Source organism: Eucyclogobius newberryi, unplaced genomic scaffold (genome assembly GCF_026437365.1).
Source record: "Eucyclogobius newberryi isolate DKJ021-1_F unplaced genomic scaffold, fEucNew1.0.hap1 SCAF_4, whole genome shotgun sequence".
NCBI classification, from domain to species: domain Eukaryota; kingdom Metazoa; phylum Chordata; class Actinopteri; order Gobiiformes; family Gobiidae; genus Eucyclogobius; species Eucyclogobius newberryi.
In genome coordinates, this window is record NW_027316056.1 from 13,487,883 (window position 1) to 13,506,083 (window position 18,201).

The 18,201-nt window shown below is 39.1% G+C and overlaps 1 protein-coding gene across 5 annotated transcripts in view; it reads right to left on the reverse strand.

Annotated features, from left to right (window-relative positions):
• Positions 1-18,201, reverse strand: part of rptor (regulatory associated protein of MTOR, complex 1) — a 219,273-nt gene that overhangs the window by 79,005 nt on the left and 122,067 nt on the right. For all 5 annotated transcript variants that reach the window (XM_072462410.1, XM_072462409.1, XM_072462407.1 and 2 more), the window contains exons 12-17: positions 15,822-15,923; positions 10,318-10,401; positions 9,033-9,143; positions 7,634-7,708; positions 7,038-7,103; positions 2,525-2,716 (exon numbers count right to left, since the gene is read on the reverse strand). In XM_072462410.1, the coding sequence (XP_072318511.1) occupies positions 2,525-2,716; positions 7,038-7,103; positions 7,634-7,708; positions 9,033-9,143; positions 10,318-10,401; positions 15,822-15,923 (630 nt within the window). The remainder of the gene's footprint in view (positions 1-2,524; positions 2,717-7,037; positions 7,104-7,633; positions 7,709-9,032; positions 9,144-10,317; positions 10,402-15,821; positions 15,924-18,201) is intronic.

Below are 18,201 nucleotides of genomic sequence, written 5' to 3' on the forward strand. Positions count from 1 at the left end.
AATACAGTGAGTAAATTATGAACCTTGAATAAAACATTTTAGATTTGATTTTCCTGTTTTTGTTCGGCAGTAGATTCATGAGAAATTAGTAGGACAAATATTATGCATTATTTGTATTTATTATTCGCTTTTAAACATGCTCTGGTGTATCTCTTGTGGCATTTCAGGTTCTCGAACCACAAAAAAGTGTTTAGATAAAACCATATTAGATCATCACTGGGAAGTGCAAGAGTAACTGAGCTTTGGCTGCATCTACTGGCGAACTGGGTGTCAAACGCCAAACGTCTAGCCCCCCAAAACGCACAACATTTCTGATAAAAATATAGCATTTTTATCACCAGAACTAAAAGTCCCACAACCCTTTGCAGCCTCTGCCCCTTCCCAAATTGCTACGCACCTCCTCAGTGCAGACTTGTGGCATTTAATAAGGAATAAGCTCAATATGGACAAAGCACATCTCTATCAATAAGTCAAATATTGCAGTTTAGAGCCTGAATGTACCGTTATTGTGTCATTGGGCGAGACACTTTACTCACGATGTGTTATTATTATTATTATTATGTGTCATTATGTGCGTGTAATTTGATGGCAGCCATGTTTTTGTCAGTCAACCTACGATTTGACCATTTATTCTGTTAAAAAGGCAATGATTAAAATACAATATCGGATATGTTCAGGAAATGAATATTGACAGACATTTTGTTTAATAAGGAAAAAATTGAATACAGTATGCTAGTGTGTAATATTAGTTCTTTATCGTTTCAATGGACCTGTTATTCGAAATACAAAATCTTCTGTGCGTTGAGTTCGAGTGTGTGGGTTGTACAGACTTTAGCTAAAGTAACAGCGTCATCATCAGAGCTACATCCCTGAAGACTGTTTAAATTGAATTAAACATTTTGCTTAGTCGTTGATTGTGTCTCTGCTCAACAACTCATCACTATTGGATATTTTTAATGACTTGGGGATATGGCAGAAACAAATACACAGCATTGATGGGCAGAGGGATCTTCTTAACTGTGCTGTTCTATTAGACTGAAAATAATGAAACTCAAGTGCCTATGATATTCATTAGTAGCTGTTATCTATCAAGAACTTCTAACATATGCAATCTTTGAATATACAGTACATAAGTAATTTTAGAAAAAAATGTCTGCGCACACATGAGAGGATTAGATGATGTCATAGATAATCAGCCAATTACCAAAAATCGAAAGAAAGTCTACATTTGTCTATATATAATATAGTCATATTATATTAATTTAACAATAGTCTAAATTCCAACTTTAAGGTTTCTTAAACGTTATGACAGCAATCAGCTTTAGTTACTGAATGTGTTTTTAGATTTTTATTTATTTTTTATTTTTTTTTACTTTTTTTTAACAAAATCAAATCCTTGATCTATCAGACTGAATAAATGTATCATCCTATAATTTTGAAAGATATGTAGATTTCAATTAAGGATGCAAGGGCTGATTTTCTATTTTGTCATTGTTGTGAAAACGCATTCTCACACTAATCATGACACAAATTTTGACATTGTAGCATCTCTTATTTCGCAGCACGAGTGAGAAGAAGCTATTTATGTTTCCAGGATAACACTTTCCATTCCAGTTCCCCTGAGCTTTAAGGCCATTTTGAGTCTCAGCCGACACTGCTACCAGCACAAAAGTACATTCAGTGCTGGTTTGAGGAAGACCTGGGTTTGAAATGTGTGTGTGGAGCGGCAGGTTGAAGGAGAGGCAAAAGGAGGCCCAGGCTGTGCACAGATGTGGCTCGTGTGTTTGTTCATGTTCCTGGGGTGAAGTGTCAAAGCAGGACACAAGAGTCGAGCTGAAACTCAGGGTGAACTCTACAGGGCCGTCCCTCTGCTCCTCACAAACCACTCTTTCAGACCTTTGCTGGCTTAATGGTACTAAAGATAACCCAGTGTTTCTGGGAACTAAATCTGAACAAAGTGTTGCCTAAAGTTTAACGTTAAGCTCATGTTAACATTTGTATTTCTTCTTTTCATTCACACAAACCTATAAACGTAATATATGTGGGCATACGTTTGAAGACAATTAAAACACTATTACACGGCTGGTAGTAAAATAAAAAGTGGTATACAAATAATAGTAATCTATGGAAGGGCGGTTTCTTTCTTAAGGGCGGTGCTATAAAGCATTTAAATCCAATCAAGATCCAATAGAATCAATGAACAGTGATTGCACTGATACGTTTGTCATGATCATGTTGATGAAATAAGGATTTGTTTCTTGTTTAATTGTTAATGATAAGAAAAAAAGAAAAATGTTTTGATTAGATTTGGATTAGAAAAAAAAGTATTTTCTTTGCCATGGCTAGGTTGTGAAAATAAATTGATTTGCCTCCACCTTATTTTCAGCATACAATAAGCCTCAGTGCATATTAGGGTATTTTGAGTGAATTCCACCACGGTTTATTAAGTATAGTATGTGAACTTTAAATGTGTACAGGGCAACCAGACCTTTTAGTTTAACACGGTGCTGGCCTGTGTCTTTACCTCTGGGATTGGGTCTGACAGCAGCGTATACAGCTTCTCGTGGGCACTGTCCCGGACCCCGCACCATCGCGCCGGGTCAAAGTTCTGCCAAATCCGCCCCAGACAAATGGCCACCCACTGGCGCAGCAGGGGGTGCGGGTCAGACAGCTGCTCCAGGCAGTTGGCGATGAGATTACCCTGTAGACAGGCCTCCTGAACAGAAGAACAAAACACAGGCAAGTTAGGAGGAAAACTTTATAGAGCTGGAAATGAAAGGAAAAGTGAAACTCCAGCCGTTTATTCTTAAATCAGCCTTTCCCTCGTCTGATAAATAGTCCTGCAAAAAAACAAAAACTTAATTTGAGTGATACATTTTTGTATTTATGCTCATTAGCTGAAAAAAGAATTAAGAGATAGCAAATCAATGACAAACATATGAAAAGTAATGGATGTTTTAAAATGACAAAACAACAAGCAGATGTAAATTCTAAAACTATGATATACTGTAAAATTATTATTTTGCTAAATACTTTGTTTATGAAATATATTATAAATCATGTCTCTTATGGTCATGAGCTATTACATAGATGTTTTGCCTCCATCAAGTCTTTGATAGATAGATTATTTATTTTTTCTCAAAAACTCGACGGGATTGGTAATCCTACTTCTGGAATATGAGATGTGGGCGGGACTTCAGAGCATGATTACACCCAGACTGAAGGTTCTTTGGCCCAATCAGAAGTTTGCTTAGGTTCAGCAAACAATACAGTGATCCCTCGCTATAACGCGGTTCACTTTTCGCGGTCTCGCTGCTTCACGGATTTGCATCATGCATTGTGTTCTGCATTCTGATTGGCTAAACAGTCTCTCCGCGTCTTCGCTACCTGTGCGTCAATAAAGTTATGGATTAATATGTACACGTACGTAAAACCGCTTGCCAAATTGAAGTTTGAGAGCGCGCGTGTGAGCTGCGGGAGACGCCTATTGCGATAAACGAGGGATCACTGTACATCATTTTTTTAATTATTAAGGTTATGATTTAAAAAAAGAAAAAAAAGCATTGTCTAGCTTTATAAGCCTAGATTATACTTCCTGCGTTTAAAAACAGAAATAAAACAGAGTTCAGCGACGTCGTTGGCAGTATTTATAGTGTGCGCTTCGTGCCGCTGCAGACAGTAGAAATCTGAGCTAGCTGCGTTGTCACAATTTTTTCCCTGACGCCGATGTGAAAAGTCTGAGCCATGTGGATGCTGCTTGAGGGTGGTGAAGGCCAGGGATCGAACGCACGACGCTGAGGGGGCAACCGCACACGTGAACACCTTAAACCACTACACCACTTGCAAGCACTATGTTATCAAATATAAAGTTCAAAGACCAAGCCAAACCAATATTGTGAACATGTAAATATAATTTGTTGTGTTTCCAACACTGCAACCAAACAATGAAAGTTTGGTTAATTTGAAATGTTGGCATTGTTTGTCAGAGTTCCCAAGGTTACAAAGAGAGCAGCAATAATGATTTGCAAAAGCTACAGCCTTGTGCCCTGACGATTCTGTCCCACTTTTGTTAATAACGACGGTGCAGCTCAGTGCTTGACCTTAATAACACGGTAATATGTCCATCATTTCTCAGACCTTCAGAGCAACACTAAAGCTTCAGATAAGACCTAGACTCATTAGCTGGTTAATCAACGCTAACCCGAAAACCTTACTCACAGGCAGACGCAGAGATTAGGAGCTTGGCAACTGCCAGACTCTCATTTTCAATCCTCAGAAGCACTTTCCAATTTTACAACCAACAAAAGGAATTTGATGAGAAGGGAAGGAATGAGCAACAAAAAATTATGAAATACACCGATGAATCAAAAGTTCAACTTTGAGCTGCTACATATTGGTTTCAAAGGGGGAATATTAAAAATAGAAAATAAATTGGAAGAAAGTGAAGCATCAAACATCAAAGCAATATGTTCAATAAACACTTAATAAAACAAAAAATACTTTTATAAAAGATGTAATAAAAGCAAAAACTTGTGGAATAGAAAAACAAACAAACAAACAAACTAACTAACTAACCTAACCAACTAACTAATCAACTAATCAACCATACCTTTATGCACATTTCTTCTTTCTGACTTTTCATAATCAAAATGCCATCTTTATGTCCCTGGAGGACATTCAAATATAGATTTTTCTGAATAGCATTTACAAAGCTTTGATCAAATATAACAAAATAATTTACAGAATATGCAAATCACTGCACCCAAAGAGAAAGATGATTTGGTTCAGTGAACAGGGAAAGATTTCAGATCAGTCAGATCACGGAGAATACCTTGAAACAACACTTATGCATCGCAAGCACCTGTGTGTGAGAGAGAGAGCGAGAGCGCGAGAGCGAGAGCGAGAGCGAGAGCGAGAGCGAGAGCGAGAGCGAGAGCGAGAGCGAGAGCGAGAGCGAGAGCGAGAGAGAGAGAGAGAGAGAGAGAGAGAGAGAGAGAGAGAGAGAGAGCGAGAGCGAGAGCGAGAGCGAGAGCGAGAGCGAGAGCGAGAGCGAGAGCGAGAGCGAGAGCGAGAGCGAGAGCGAGAGAGAGAGAGAGAGAGAGAGAGAGAGAGCGAGAGAGAGAGAGAGAGAGAGAGAGAGAGAGAGAAATATTAAGACCGCAGTGCTCAGTGACATGTTTGAGGGGGTGATCACGCAGTAATGAGCGCTGTTTTCAAACGTAAGAGCGATAAATAATAGAAATGTGAGAGGCTCCACCTGCAATGTTGGGAAAGCATTTATTATTTAGCAACCTGAGAAAAAGAGGAATGGAGAGAGAGACAGCTAGAGGGGTTAGGCAAGAGAAAAGCAGCAGGAGTGGTAGAAGAGAGCAAGCGAGAGGAAACAGGAGAGAATAGTGGAAGGAGGGAGTGAGAAAGAGCAAACGAGAGAGAAGAGGTAGAAAGGAGTGAAAAAGAGCAAACGAGAGAGAGGAAAGAGGTAGAAGGGAGTGAGAATGCAAACGAGAGAGAAGAGAGGTAGAAGGGAGTGAGAAAGAGCAAACGAGAGAAGAGTGGTAGAAGGGATGAAGTTAAACACTCACACAGAACTATTTACCAATTCCCATTTTGCTACAGTGAAAATACTTGATACTGATACTAAGCACTCTCAAAAATGATGCCATTTCATTTACTTCTTGTCTTTTTCCCCCTCATAATATGAGGTATGATGTAATCGTCAGTGACGTGCGGTGAGGTTCAGGGCTAGTGAGGCACAACTCTTTCAGAGTCAGATTTACAAACGTGAATGAACCCAAAAGAGCTCCTTAAACCGGTCGTTCTGGACCAAAAAGAGGAGAAGCTGTGCAGGAGACTTGCATTCATTCCTTACCGTTTGTGTGCTATACAGTCCCACTAGATCCGCCCTTAGTCTCACAAAGTAAAAAAACTTGCATATTTTGAAAGGCTCTGCAGTTTTGTGTCATCAAAATATTGGGACATTTCACAACATTTTGTGCAATCCACTAAAGTTCAAACCAAGGAAAGCTAGCTCATCAAAATGATCAAACCTGACTTTAATCTGATCACTGATGTTATCAAAAATGTTAAAGAACCATTGCCTCCGTTCATCTCTGACTGACATAACTCATCCCAAAACAATTTTTTTAGGGGCAAGCGGGAGTCGATTCCCACGATTTAATGAACTCCAGGCTGCGTCGCTAACCACTAGGTTAGGTGAGGTGTAAATGCAAGCAGCGTTTTTAGACATATCACTCATGTGTAGGTCTTTCTTTACTTGCTTTGATTGAAAATCCAGATTTGCGAAACGTTTTAACTTGGAAATGTAATCGTCCATATTGTCCAGATTCTACATACACAATAATAAGGAAGAAGATAGAGACACACACGGCCGGGCTCAGGAACGCCCTCTTCATGCGGCGCATGTAATGATGCCTTGCAGAGTGAACTTTTACTGCGGTTTTATAATGAATCTATAAGCCTACAACACGTTTCAGAAATACATTTCATACATTATCTAGAATATGGAAGCACAGAGCACATCGTCAGGGTGTTTTATTTGTTATAAACAGAGATGAGAGCGACACATCATTTGCACATATTCAATTGACCTATTTCATGTTATATTTCAGTAAAATAACCAACATAATATACACCACATGTCTAGCGTTTGTGTCTGGTGTAAGAGTACTATAAGAAATGACAGGTTACATCACTAACACGCCGCACACCTCTGCACATTTGATCAAAGAGCTTGTGGGATTGAAAAGCATCGACTGGGGACAATGGCTTGGTGACACTATTTGTGATAAAGTGTCATGGTGCCGCCGGTCGGAACAGCGATTATAAAGGTGAGTGTTGGTGACATAACCAATATCTGCCACAAATACAAACAAGGCGACACAGTCATCTCTCAAAGTGACATCAAAGCGCCCCAGAAGCCCCCGACGCAGTACGAGAGGAAACTGAATTCATAATTTGGTACAAGTTTGGCTCCTTGGTGTCTTTAATAACAGCACATGTCTTTCCACAAGTCTCACCTGGCCTGTGGTGTAGCTATTGACGATTACAGCGAGGATGAAGACGGCCATGGTTCGGTGTTCTGCCTGGAAAACAAAAGAGATTCAAATATATCAGAAGCTCCTGGTGCGACTGAAGCTTGGTTGGTTGAGCGCACGTCCTGATATCCGCGTTTCGAATCCCGCTTTCGACATTAACAGTCAGTAAAGCTGTTCCAGCTCCTTCAAATGTCTTTGGGGAGACCGTAAAACTGTTTGACTTGAGTTCCGTTTTTGACAATACGCCAAAAATACAACAACATTAAGTGCTATTGGCTTGAGTAGCATAAATTTATTAGCCGGTTGTTTATCTAAATCTTTAAACTTTTCAGCGTTATTCCTGCAGAAATAGAAAAAAAGTGCCAAGGCTAAAGGTACAACAAAAGTGTATTCCTTGGCATATTAGCAGATATTATACAACTAAAACTTGGGTCCCAACTGCTACATACTTTTCAAAACTATTAAATTAACTCCACATCAGCCAGAATAACTTTGGCTATAGAAAAAATATTGTTGAATATTGTTAGTCATATAATTTCCTTTATTATAAGTAGTAAAAATGTAAAGTGGTGGCTCACCGGCATGTAATTATCTGCCAGAACAGACAGGAAGTACTTGTGGCCATTGTCTTTGACCAGATCAGCTTGACACGACTGTAAAAGAGAAGAGAAGAAGAGTGAGGGAGGGAGAGGGTTCAGTTTGTGGGTAAATGTTTTTTACAGCTCGAGCTGCTCTGACAGCTGCACTTTCTTCAAAGGCAGTTTCTTCAAGCTGTGAATGAAGCCGAGAGCACAATGAAAACCGGGGAAAGGAAAACCAAATGTGGCTAATTAAATGGAGCATGCAGAATATTGGGGAGGGATTTCTTGTGGAGATTTTGCTGAAAGATTGCCTTTTTCTTTCATTTAAATTATGATTTCAAAATTTTACATGTTTTTTTTTGTAGGCTAAAAAAAAACAAATTACAAAACTCTTAAATTACTTAAATTATTCTGATGTGCTTCAGTTTCATTACATTTATAATTTTAGTTTTAGGAAAATGCTGAAAAGAGTTTCTTAATTAAAGCAACCTTTCCACCCATTTAATTTGTCATTTTAACAAAAACAAATCACAAAATCTGAACAATTTATATTTGGGAAACCTGAATGAATCAAACCCGCAAAAGAAAACTAAATCCACGAGGGTGACGTCAGTGTATAAAATCAACCAGAGTGTGTGCTAATGTTTCCATATCAACAATTAAATATTTGAGTTCACCTGTTGCCTGTTCATTGCTGTTCACACGACCCTGACCTGTCGACCCGGATGCTCCTCATCTGCCTGGATGAACTCTCCCTGCACTAGATGAACCACCCTCTCTCCTCCTGAGTGGTTCTGGCTCCACAGTCTCTAACAGTTCTGGACCATCTGCAGGAGGAGTTTTTTTCATGTTTTTCTTGCTGAGAAGAAGGATCTTAGGACAGGGGATTCTTGGACGCTAATCCATTTGCTAAATCCCTGTGAACACTGTTTAGTCGGCTTTTGATTGTTTCATTGTTTGATTCTCTATCCTTCTGTTGGAGAAATTAACAACTCTGGAACACCCACCGAGGCCACTGCTGCTGTGATTTTGGATGCTACAAAAATAAATTAAGTTGAATTGAATCATGTGAGCTAATATGTGTGAATGCTTAACCAGATTAATTCAGTGTTCAATGCCCGAAAACAGATTCAAAAGAATGGCATCAATGTAAAACAAAATAAATCCCAGAACATGTGATTGATGCTGAAGATTAATCCAAGCAAAATCTTCAACAAACACTGAATATTGGGTTCCCATTTCATCACACTTTTAGAGCAGTAAACATGAGGCAACATTAGTAGAACAGGTATGCACGTATGTATGTGTTGTTGCTAATGCCAAAAGGCTCTGATTGAAAAAGCTAAAAGAGTGACGTCAAATGAGGAAGCCTACATGAGTGTTTTACGTAACTTACACTATCCACCGCCAGGATTTTAGCCCAGATGAAAACGAGCAGCGGCCGGAGCTCCCGCGCTGAGCTCTGGAGCAGTTTGAGCACGTAAGGGAAAATCCCCACAGACAAAGCCTGCAACGCACACATCAGAGCGGGTTAAAGAGCACCACGTCACCAGGGTAAAGCTGCACTGAACAAGTCATGAATACTGCATTAAGAAAAACCTATAGTTAAAATGAGAAGACATAACAGACGATTAAAATAGTTTGCCAATTAGAATACAATCTGTTTATGTAATCATTCATTCATTTGGAAGATACGACTTCAAAGACAAAGTTTATTTTTTATTTTTGCCAAAAACTTTCACAAACTCAAAAAAGATACAACTGTACTGACTGTATGGCATATTCTGCTTCTTAAAGGTGGAATGGATGATTTTTTTCAGCAATTTTTTTAAATCATATTTCCTCGTGGCGTGGATAAATCATTAGTCCTGCCACGTATCAATCATAAAACGCACCTATCGCTCACCTGCAGCCGCGTGCGGTTCGTCCCCACGTTTCCGCGTGCCTAAGCTCATGGATCTATCATAATATAGTTCCCTCAGTGTACGGGGCAAAATGAAGACGGAGAAAGACAGTTCGAGCTGACGCAGAAGTGGACAGAAATCTATGGGAGACGAAAGATGCGATGCGCTCCGTTGCGTTAGTAAACAAACACACGTGTGTGTTGTATCAGTCCACACGGGGGAGTGCGCATGCGCACTTCCGCCTGCGTTCTCAAATCGCCGAAAAATTGTCCATACCGCCTTTAATACCCATTCAAAGGATATTATTTCAGAAGTTGGAATGAAATGTTCTCACAGATTAATTTATTTTTGAGCCAGAGTTTGGAGGAACTATGTTTGGCAAAGCTACCAGAACTTAACAATTTGGCCACTTACTTTGAAAAGCCAGCTCCAAATTTAAAGGATTGTGCTGTGTATAACCATAACGCAGACACCTGTGTTCAACACCTGCTCGATTCCGCTGGCTGAATAAAAACTACACATACAAGCGAGTAATTGAAATACGTGTGCTATGACTTTCCAAATGCAACGGTTATTTCGGAAAGACTTGAATGAAATGAATCTTTAATTGCAGACATATCTCCAGGCGTTTCACAGAGTATTTTCCAGAGCCAATCTCCCTCGTCGGCGTATGTGATCAGAATGTAGTGAAATCGGGCCGACTGTGACTAAGCAGGTGTTAAATAAACCATCTGGAGGGAGAGACCAGAGACGGAGCAGATGTGGAGCTCATCTCACCAGACTGACAGCCCACGGTCCCAAGTCCAGGAACTTCCCGAGAAGATCCAGAGCTCGGAGTCTGTGCACCTGGCTCAACAGCACCTACGGAGAAAGTGAGACGTGAGGGATGTGCCGGAGTGCAGGAGGGTTCGAGTCAAACACAATCGAAAGACAAACATCAAAAGCAACTTTCTTTTTTATATTCCTTCATACAATTGTTCGTACTGGAAAAATATGAAAATGTATTATAAGGCCTGTCACAGTTAAAAACAGCAGGTTCTTGTTCGGCAGCAAAGGACAAAAAACACACACGTCAAGGTCAGACAAGCACAGAAATAACACAATACAGACATATTCTGCTGTTTGTTTTTTAGGATCTAAGCTAGTGCTGCTTTGCCTCCAGTGTTACTAAAAATATAAATCAGTTCATATATATATTTTAAAGGATGTTTTCATATAATATCAAGCTGAAGAAACAGCATGAATTATCATATATATTTAAAATGTATTATATAAAAGGGGTGGGGTTAAATGATTGTATTTCTTCCTCACATTCCCCTTTTGGGTATACAAAGAGAGAAAGCATAATTTCACTTAACTGCACGATATTTGTCTTATATTTTCTTTGTCATTATTGTCGTTTTATGATTTTTTCCTCTCTCCCTCATATTGTCAGGATACATTGTTTTAATTTATTCAGAATGTGTAATGGCATGAAAGTAATTGGGTAAACATTTTATTATTTTCCCCGGTGAAGTTGAATACCTGGTTTATGACAAAATACTTTTTTGGTACCTAAACCTTTTAGAGAATCATAACATTTTTTAACAATGGTTGTGAATCTATTAAAAGAGAAATATTTTTAGACAACATGTATTTTGAATTGTAACTGGGACTGTCATTTGATCATAATATCATAAACTACAAGTCATTAACACTTCAGTAACAATTTTTAAAACAAACTGACTGGATTGTGGATGAGCTTTGAGCCAATTTAAATAACTTTACAGCATTTACAACATTTACATTAGCATAGTGACTCATCCATTTGTATAAAACGCACTGAAGCCACTACAGTTTGACCCTTTGCTTCAAGCTGGTTGATGAGTTTGCCTGCATCACCACGCACTGACCTCCAGTGGCTCGATGTGTAAAGTATAGTCATCATTATATATGCGCTTTAGGCTGTAGTGATGATCTGGAGCGTGCCTTATTCCATATTCCTACAGTCTGACATCACTTGCTCTTATCGTTTCAGCTCCCACGCTTCGTATCCGAGTCGGAGGTAACCCTGAGCGGGTCCTCCCTTTGGCTGCCCACTCTAAATGTCATGCTCACAGGGGCCAAGTCACGCTATTACTGCATGACGTGTTGAGATAGACCCGGGCTTTCCCATATGCTCGTGCCCCCACACGCCACACGCACAGAGCCATAGTCACGTCGCATTGGCTTTGTCCTACAGTCTGTTCATTGTAGCGTTAACCACACATATACATTTATAGAACTTAGCACGTACTGGGAATAGGCTTCTGTGATAGAGATAAGTGCTGGCAGGACAGCGATACGAGCCGCACAATGCATGCTGGGTGTAGTGCTGAACCGGTTTTGAGGTGCACAGCCAATGTTAAAGATCAGCCAAATCGACACACCCATTTCACCCACAGCAAATACAAAGGGTTGCCAGGTCTGATGGGACAGCCACCTGTTTCCCATCTACTCTTCTCTGTCGTTTCTTCCTTTAAATTTGAGTTTTGGAAGAATAAGGAGTCGAATTAGGAGTTGTACTGATGCTCTTTCTCATTCTGTTGTTGTTTATTAATTAGGGTTGGACCTCTCACTGTTACTTCCATTTGTATATTCTGTGTAACACTTTCTAACCACACTTTTAATAGCCTTAATAAAGTATGAACAAAATGAACACATTAAAAATAAACAATTTGTTTTCTAAACAGGATTATGGCTTAGCAACTACTCAATTAATATGCTAACCCTGCCTGCTCGCCCTAACCCCTTAATTATGTAGTTACTAAGTCTGAATCATTCTATAAACGTTTCATTTTGAAATAAGTACTTGCTTTATTAAGCGTAATTAAGGTGTAATTATTATAAATTGATACCACAAGTGCCATTTTTGTGGTAACGCTTTACAATATTTACACCTTAATTAGCCTCAATAAAGATTGAACAATAATTCTAAATCATATCACCTTAATTAAATAAGTCTGAATTACTCTTTAGTATTTATTGCCTATGAATTAAGTCTTTGTACAGTTTCTCCTTCCTCTAAAAACCATACAGGTCAGACTGCAGGACGGCTTTTAGCATCCGTTGTCGTGGGTTACATGTGAAGTTTGCGTAGTCTCCCTGTGTCTGGGTGCGTTCGTATAATGGACTAATTCTCCAGCTACGTGGTCCTGAACATAACTGCCATGTCGTCATACAACTCCTGACAGTTTCCCCAGTGGCATTGAAGGCTGACGCAGGGAAAATGAACCACTATAATATTCTTTAAAGTTTCCAATTCCAATATGGAGCGTAGATTATGCCCACAGGAACTGAACTGAACACTTTCCATTGAAAACAACACAAGTGCAAAATTGCCATCTTCATCTCAAGCTGCTTTTGAACCTCATTAGCACATTAAATATAAGTATTTGAGGATTTCAAGTCCTCCTGGGAATCCTAATTATATAGAGAGTTTAGTTAAAAATAAATGCAATGAGAGCTGTGAGAAGTGCCTATATTTGCATCTTCTGCATATTGGCATAACAGTTCCATTCCTTTCTTTCTTTAGCGGGATGAGTAAGCAGCTCTCATCTCTCTGGAGCATATGTCCTTAGATACGCAGCGATACCGTAGTCTCCACAAACCGTCCTCGCCTCATGTGCCTCCAGGTTTACCGTAACATCGCAATTTAGAGATGGCGTAATCCCCGAGCAAAATCTGCAAATCCCCATTTGGGTGAAATAGCTGTTGTCAAGACTACAAAAGCTCCCCCGTGTCTAACGTCGCGTGCTCATTTCAATCTTCTGAGTATTGTAAACAGATTACACCCCGTCGCTTGTACCTTGCTTGGCAGACAGACGGATTATGTATTGGCCTAAAATCCGGTTTCTAAGAACGCGGAAGGTCGGTTTTATGCAACTATGGACTTGCCGTTTTATATAATCCTGTTTATACTGTACATCCTTCGTTTGGTGGCATAGTGCATTGAGTGTTTGACCAGAGGGGGGCTGGCCCTTTCTCTCATATTCCTCAATCCAGTGACTCCATATGAAGCTGGTTGCAGCAAGTGCTAAAAATTAGGCAAATCACCAATCATCAGCTTGACGTTTTGAATAAATTATATCCTTTATTTATTTGTAATTCTTGCAAGCATTACTTTTAACTTGGTCCCTCTTACCCACTTTGAGTAAGTTAATGTTATATGTCGACTTCAAATATAAAAGTATCTGATTTTCTGCTAAACGAGTTCCTAGCTTTCACAATCTTAAATATTTGCATGCAATCATTTTCGGGTGCGTGTATGGCTTTAGAAGCTTTATTCATGGAGAAGTGAAACTGGGCTGAACCACCGAAACGCAGTTAAGAACAGAGCGCTGCTTTCTGTTCTTAATTCTAAATACTAAATACTAATACTATCGTTAGATGCAGATAGTGTGCAGTGGAACCGTTTTGTTTGGTTTTACAATATTCTTTGGGGGGAAAAGCCAAACTTACTCATCGACGAAAAATGTCAGGGACCTCTGCTTTAGTATAAAACTGATATAGTCTTGCTACTAGAATATGTGCATTATTTTGTATTTTGTGATGCAAATCAATGTCTAAAATGTAAATCTGAATTTGTTTTGAAAAAGCTTTCCCCTTCATCAACTGCTTAACTTTTACTTGAGTAATTGCTTGGCTCACTAGTTTTTTTTTTTAACTTTAAATACTCAATCCACCTATGAAAGGGGAAAAAAAACACAGTTGAAGTTGTATAATGATGTGTAATTATATATTCAGCGTTAGCTTTTGCAGTGTGCCTCGTGTCCACCTCGCTACGCGCACATGTGGTTCTCACACACATTTTCAATCACTTTGCCTTTTCCAGGGTTTTTAATGGTGCCCGACTGAAGCACTGCTGCTGTTCAGAGCAGGCTGAGTCAGCAGGAAATTACCATTCAACACGGACCACTACCACTGTGTGATCTGATACAAAACAGCACTGGACAGACCCAAAGGACGAAGACGATGTGAAGGAGCAAGCAAGAGCTAAACTCAACTGTAACTGTTCAAACGGCTATATTTTCTCTTCTTAATGTAAAATCTGATCAGTCAGCATTTCAAAATCAAAACTATGTATGCAGAGAAAGATGAGGGAGTTTGTGTTCAACTTATGATGAGGCTTCAATGAAGATAACATCAAATGTGTTTCTGTAAAGAAAATTATTAATTGAAAATAATTTTGTTAAAAAATGGTATTCTACATTATACACAATTTATTACAGATTAAAGAATTGAATTAATTTGGAAGTGCCTTTGTAAATCAACCTTTATGACCAACCTCAGGCTTCCCTTTAAAAAAGTCACACTCTGAACCCAAAAGACATAAATGTCTATTCAACAGCTATAAAAAAAACAAACAGTATATTATAAGGTTGAGTTTAGTATATTTTGTTATGACACAATGTGGTATCAATATCACAACTTGAAACAAAATACCGGTAGTGGGCCGACAAAGTTTTAAAAACTGTCAAAATTGACAAAAATGTCCATGGATGTCTCATTTATCACAAGCTACAGTTAGTAGTCTAACTGCTGGCTATTGGTAACATACATGAATAACAGAAAACATTTTGGATCCCTTAATCAAACACATAGAGCCAGGTTGAATATTTATATAATTTAATGTCATGAAGCAACTAAATGGACGAATGTGTGGAGTCGTTTGTTCACTCGAAACAGAGGAAAGCCAGCGCTAATCTGCTGCTAATGCTATTTCCTATTAAAATTATCTGTTGGTGGTATTTTCATACATCCGTGAGGTTCTGATGCTGTCAATTTGTATCTGCCGCTATTGAATGAAGCGGAATATTTTCACCCAAAAGCGAGCGGGACTCGTAATATCCTGAATATCCCTGTTTGTGTATGGCTATCAATCACTGTCACTATTCATTTTGGTTTTTTTTCGGGCTCAATGTCTACAGTGTGAAATTTCTTTACTCTAGTCGGTACCGTTAAGTGCTTCAGTGTCTTATTTACATTATGGTCCATTTACAAAAGGTTCCAGCTTTAGAGTTATTGTGCCAGTGCTCATCAATATTGTCATTTATCATGACATTTGCAGTTGGAATAGTGCTCATATACAGAAAGGTCAAAATATCTAAATCTAAAAAATAAAATAAAAAAAAATCTGGTGCTGAATTTTGCTTTTTTTTAAAAATTTGTTTATTGTCTAAATGTGTGGTTAAATGTTGCAGTGATTTCACTTTTGAGAGCAAAGAAAGAGCACTCCACTTACAAATAATGTGTGGTTTTACCTGTAGTACGATGGGCAGTTGTTCTGGAGGGTTCCTGTTCTCCACTCCCATCGTCAGCCAAACCTGGAACGCTGTCAGCTGCTCTGCGAAGAACGGGCTGTTCTGTAGAAAGAGAGAGAGGGGGGGAAATCAATATTGTGTCATCATTTCAAATATTGTACACTGCCACACAGAGCCAGGCGAGTAGATAATGAAGCAGTCAGTGGCCTATCATGTCATAACAGCGCAGATATGAGCTTGAGACTGACATTGCAGAGAACCAATGACATAAATCATGATATATCATAATCACCTCTCATTCTCTTCCCTCTCTTCCTCTCCATTATCCAGCTTGTCAATGTACTCTCTCTCTATCCGTTTCACTCTTCCTCCATCTCTCTCCATAGCGCTCTTCTTCCTTCCATCTTTCGGCTCTCTCCATTTATTATTCCCTTCTCTACTGTATCTCTATCATAGTCCCTCAGTTTCTCCCCTCTTTCCATCTTCTCCCATTCTCCTTCAACATTACTCGCTTTCTCCATTTCGGTTTGGTAAAAACAGAAATGATCCACTTTATCATAACCCATCTACCCTTCCTTTCGCTCCCTCTCTCTTCTTCCTCTTCTAGTCTCTACCCTCATCTCTCTCACCCTCTATCTCTAAAGTTTTCTTTGTCTCCTTCTACTTTCTTTCCTCCCTCTCTTTTCCCCATATCCCCTTCCGTTCTTCGTCCTCTCCCTTTAGTTTTCTCTCCTTTTCTCTCCTCTCTTCCCCTGCCTCAGTGCTACATCTGATTGATTGGTCACAGGCTGCAGAGGATTTGATCAGAGCGAGTGTTAATATTGCTTGGGGAATTAGGACAGCCCTTTAAGAGGAGGTGATGGATGTGAACAAGGAAATACCAGCGCTTCTCGTTCGGCTGGCTAAATTAATTCGTGCATAATCAAACTCTAATGGGTCCATACACACAGCAGAGCAGTCAATGGAACATGGAAAGTGTGTAAAGAGGAAGCTTGAAGAGAAATACCTTAATTATAGGCCAAGGCAGAAGGCTGTATTAAATATTTACATTATTTATTACATTTGGGCAAATACAAATCTAATTTAGCAGAGAACATTTGCTATAAACTGGAAAAAAATTTAAAAACTAAATTTTCTGGTTGAGGGTTCACCACCTGCTCGTCTCCACAGGGATATACACTTTGCATTGTATCTATTGCTTAAAAATACATTAAAGAACATCTATTCTTATGGAAAGAGGGCTTGCTCATACGCAGATCTGACTAATTAACTTGGCACTTTTAGCATCAAGGAATGGGCATGTGCCGTAAAAAAGTTTTTAAAATTATGGGGGGAAATTAATTACAAAGATGTCTCTGGTATTGTGGGTCTGAATACAACCTCCAACATAATGTAAAGCAAAATATCTCAGCACAATCCAAAAAACATATTGAAACAAAAACAGTGGTGTAAAATCGTATTAATATGTAGTAAAAGTACATAGTGTTACTTGGCTGCAGTAAAACTCAAGGAAAAGCCGTTTAACCTCAGTTACATAACCCTGTTCTTTGCACAGGAGCGCACTGGATCTGTCTGGGATAACGTCCAGCAGTGAAAGGAGAGAATTAAAGCTTTGTGAAAGAAAGACAAGGGGTTGAGCACTTCTTTAGTGTTCCCTGGGGGCTCAATTAGGGGCCTGGTAAGTGTTTTCCACTGGAGTACAACACGGCGGAGAGAGGACGGAAACTGCCCTCCAGGGATTCATCCTGAACATGTTCCCGCCACAGCAGCAGGTGGAAGACGAGACAAAAGTGCATCATCAGAAGAGCTGACTGCTGCATATTTCACCGGGGCAACTTTTCTCAGTGGTTGTCGCAGTGCATGATCTACAGTAACGTTACAAACAAAGTTCATGTTCACTCTTTACGTCCCATATATACAGAGATCTCCACTGTCTAGGCCTCTTGTCTGCCACCTACACAACAACAACTATATTATTTATTCTGGCCTTTGTCTTTATTAATACGACCCATGTTTGTAACTCAATGGTACAGGATTTCTCAGTCATTTCAGTAATCTTATTATTGTCTAGCCAGAATATAAACAACTTTAAAAAAGTTAAAATACTGGTTCGTAATCTTGCAGTGGTAATGTTTTTGTTCAGATGTACAGGGTCTTTAAAAGGCTTTAAGTATTTCTTAATGTATATAAGTTTATTAAGTCAATTCTTCTATCCAAATCTTAAAATATAACAAAATAACTCCTTAACTTTTTTTATTGCACTGACATAGAAAAACACGTGCCCTGAGTCACAGTATGGGATAAAACGTATGTATCTCCATAAAGAATGTTCCGTAGTGTGGTTTTAACTTTATATTTTCATGGAATCATACAAGAAGTA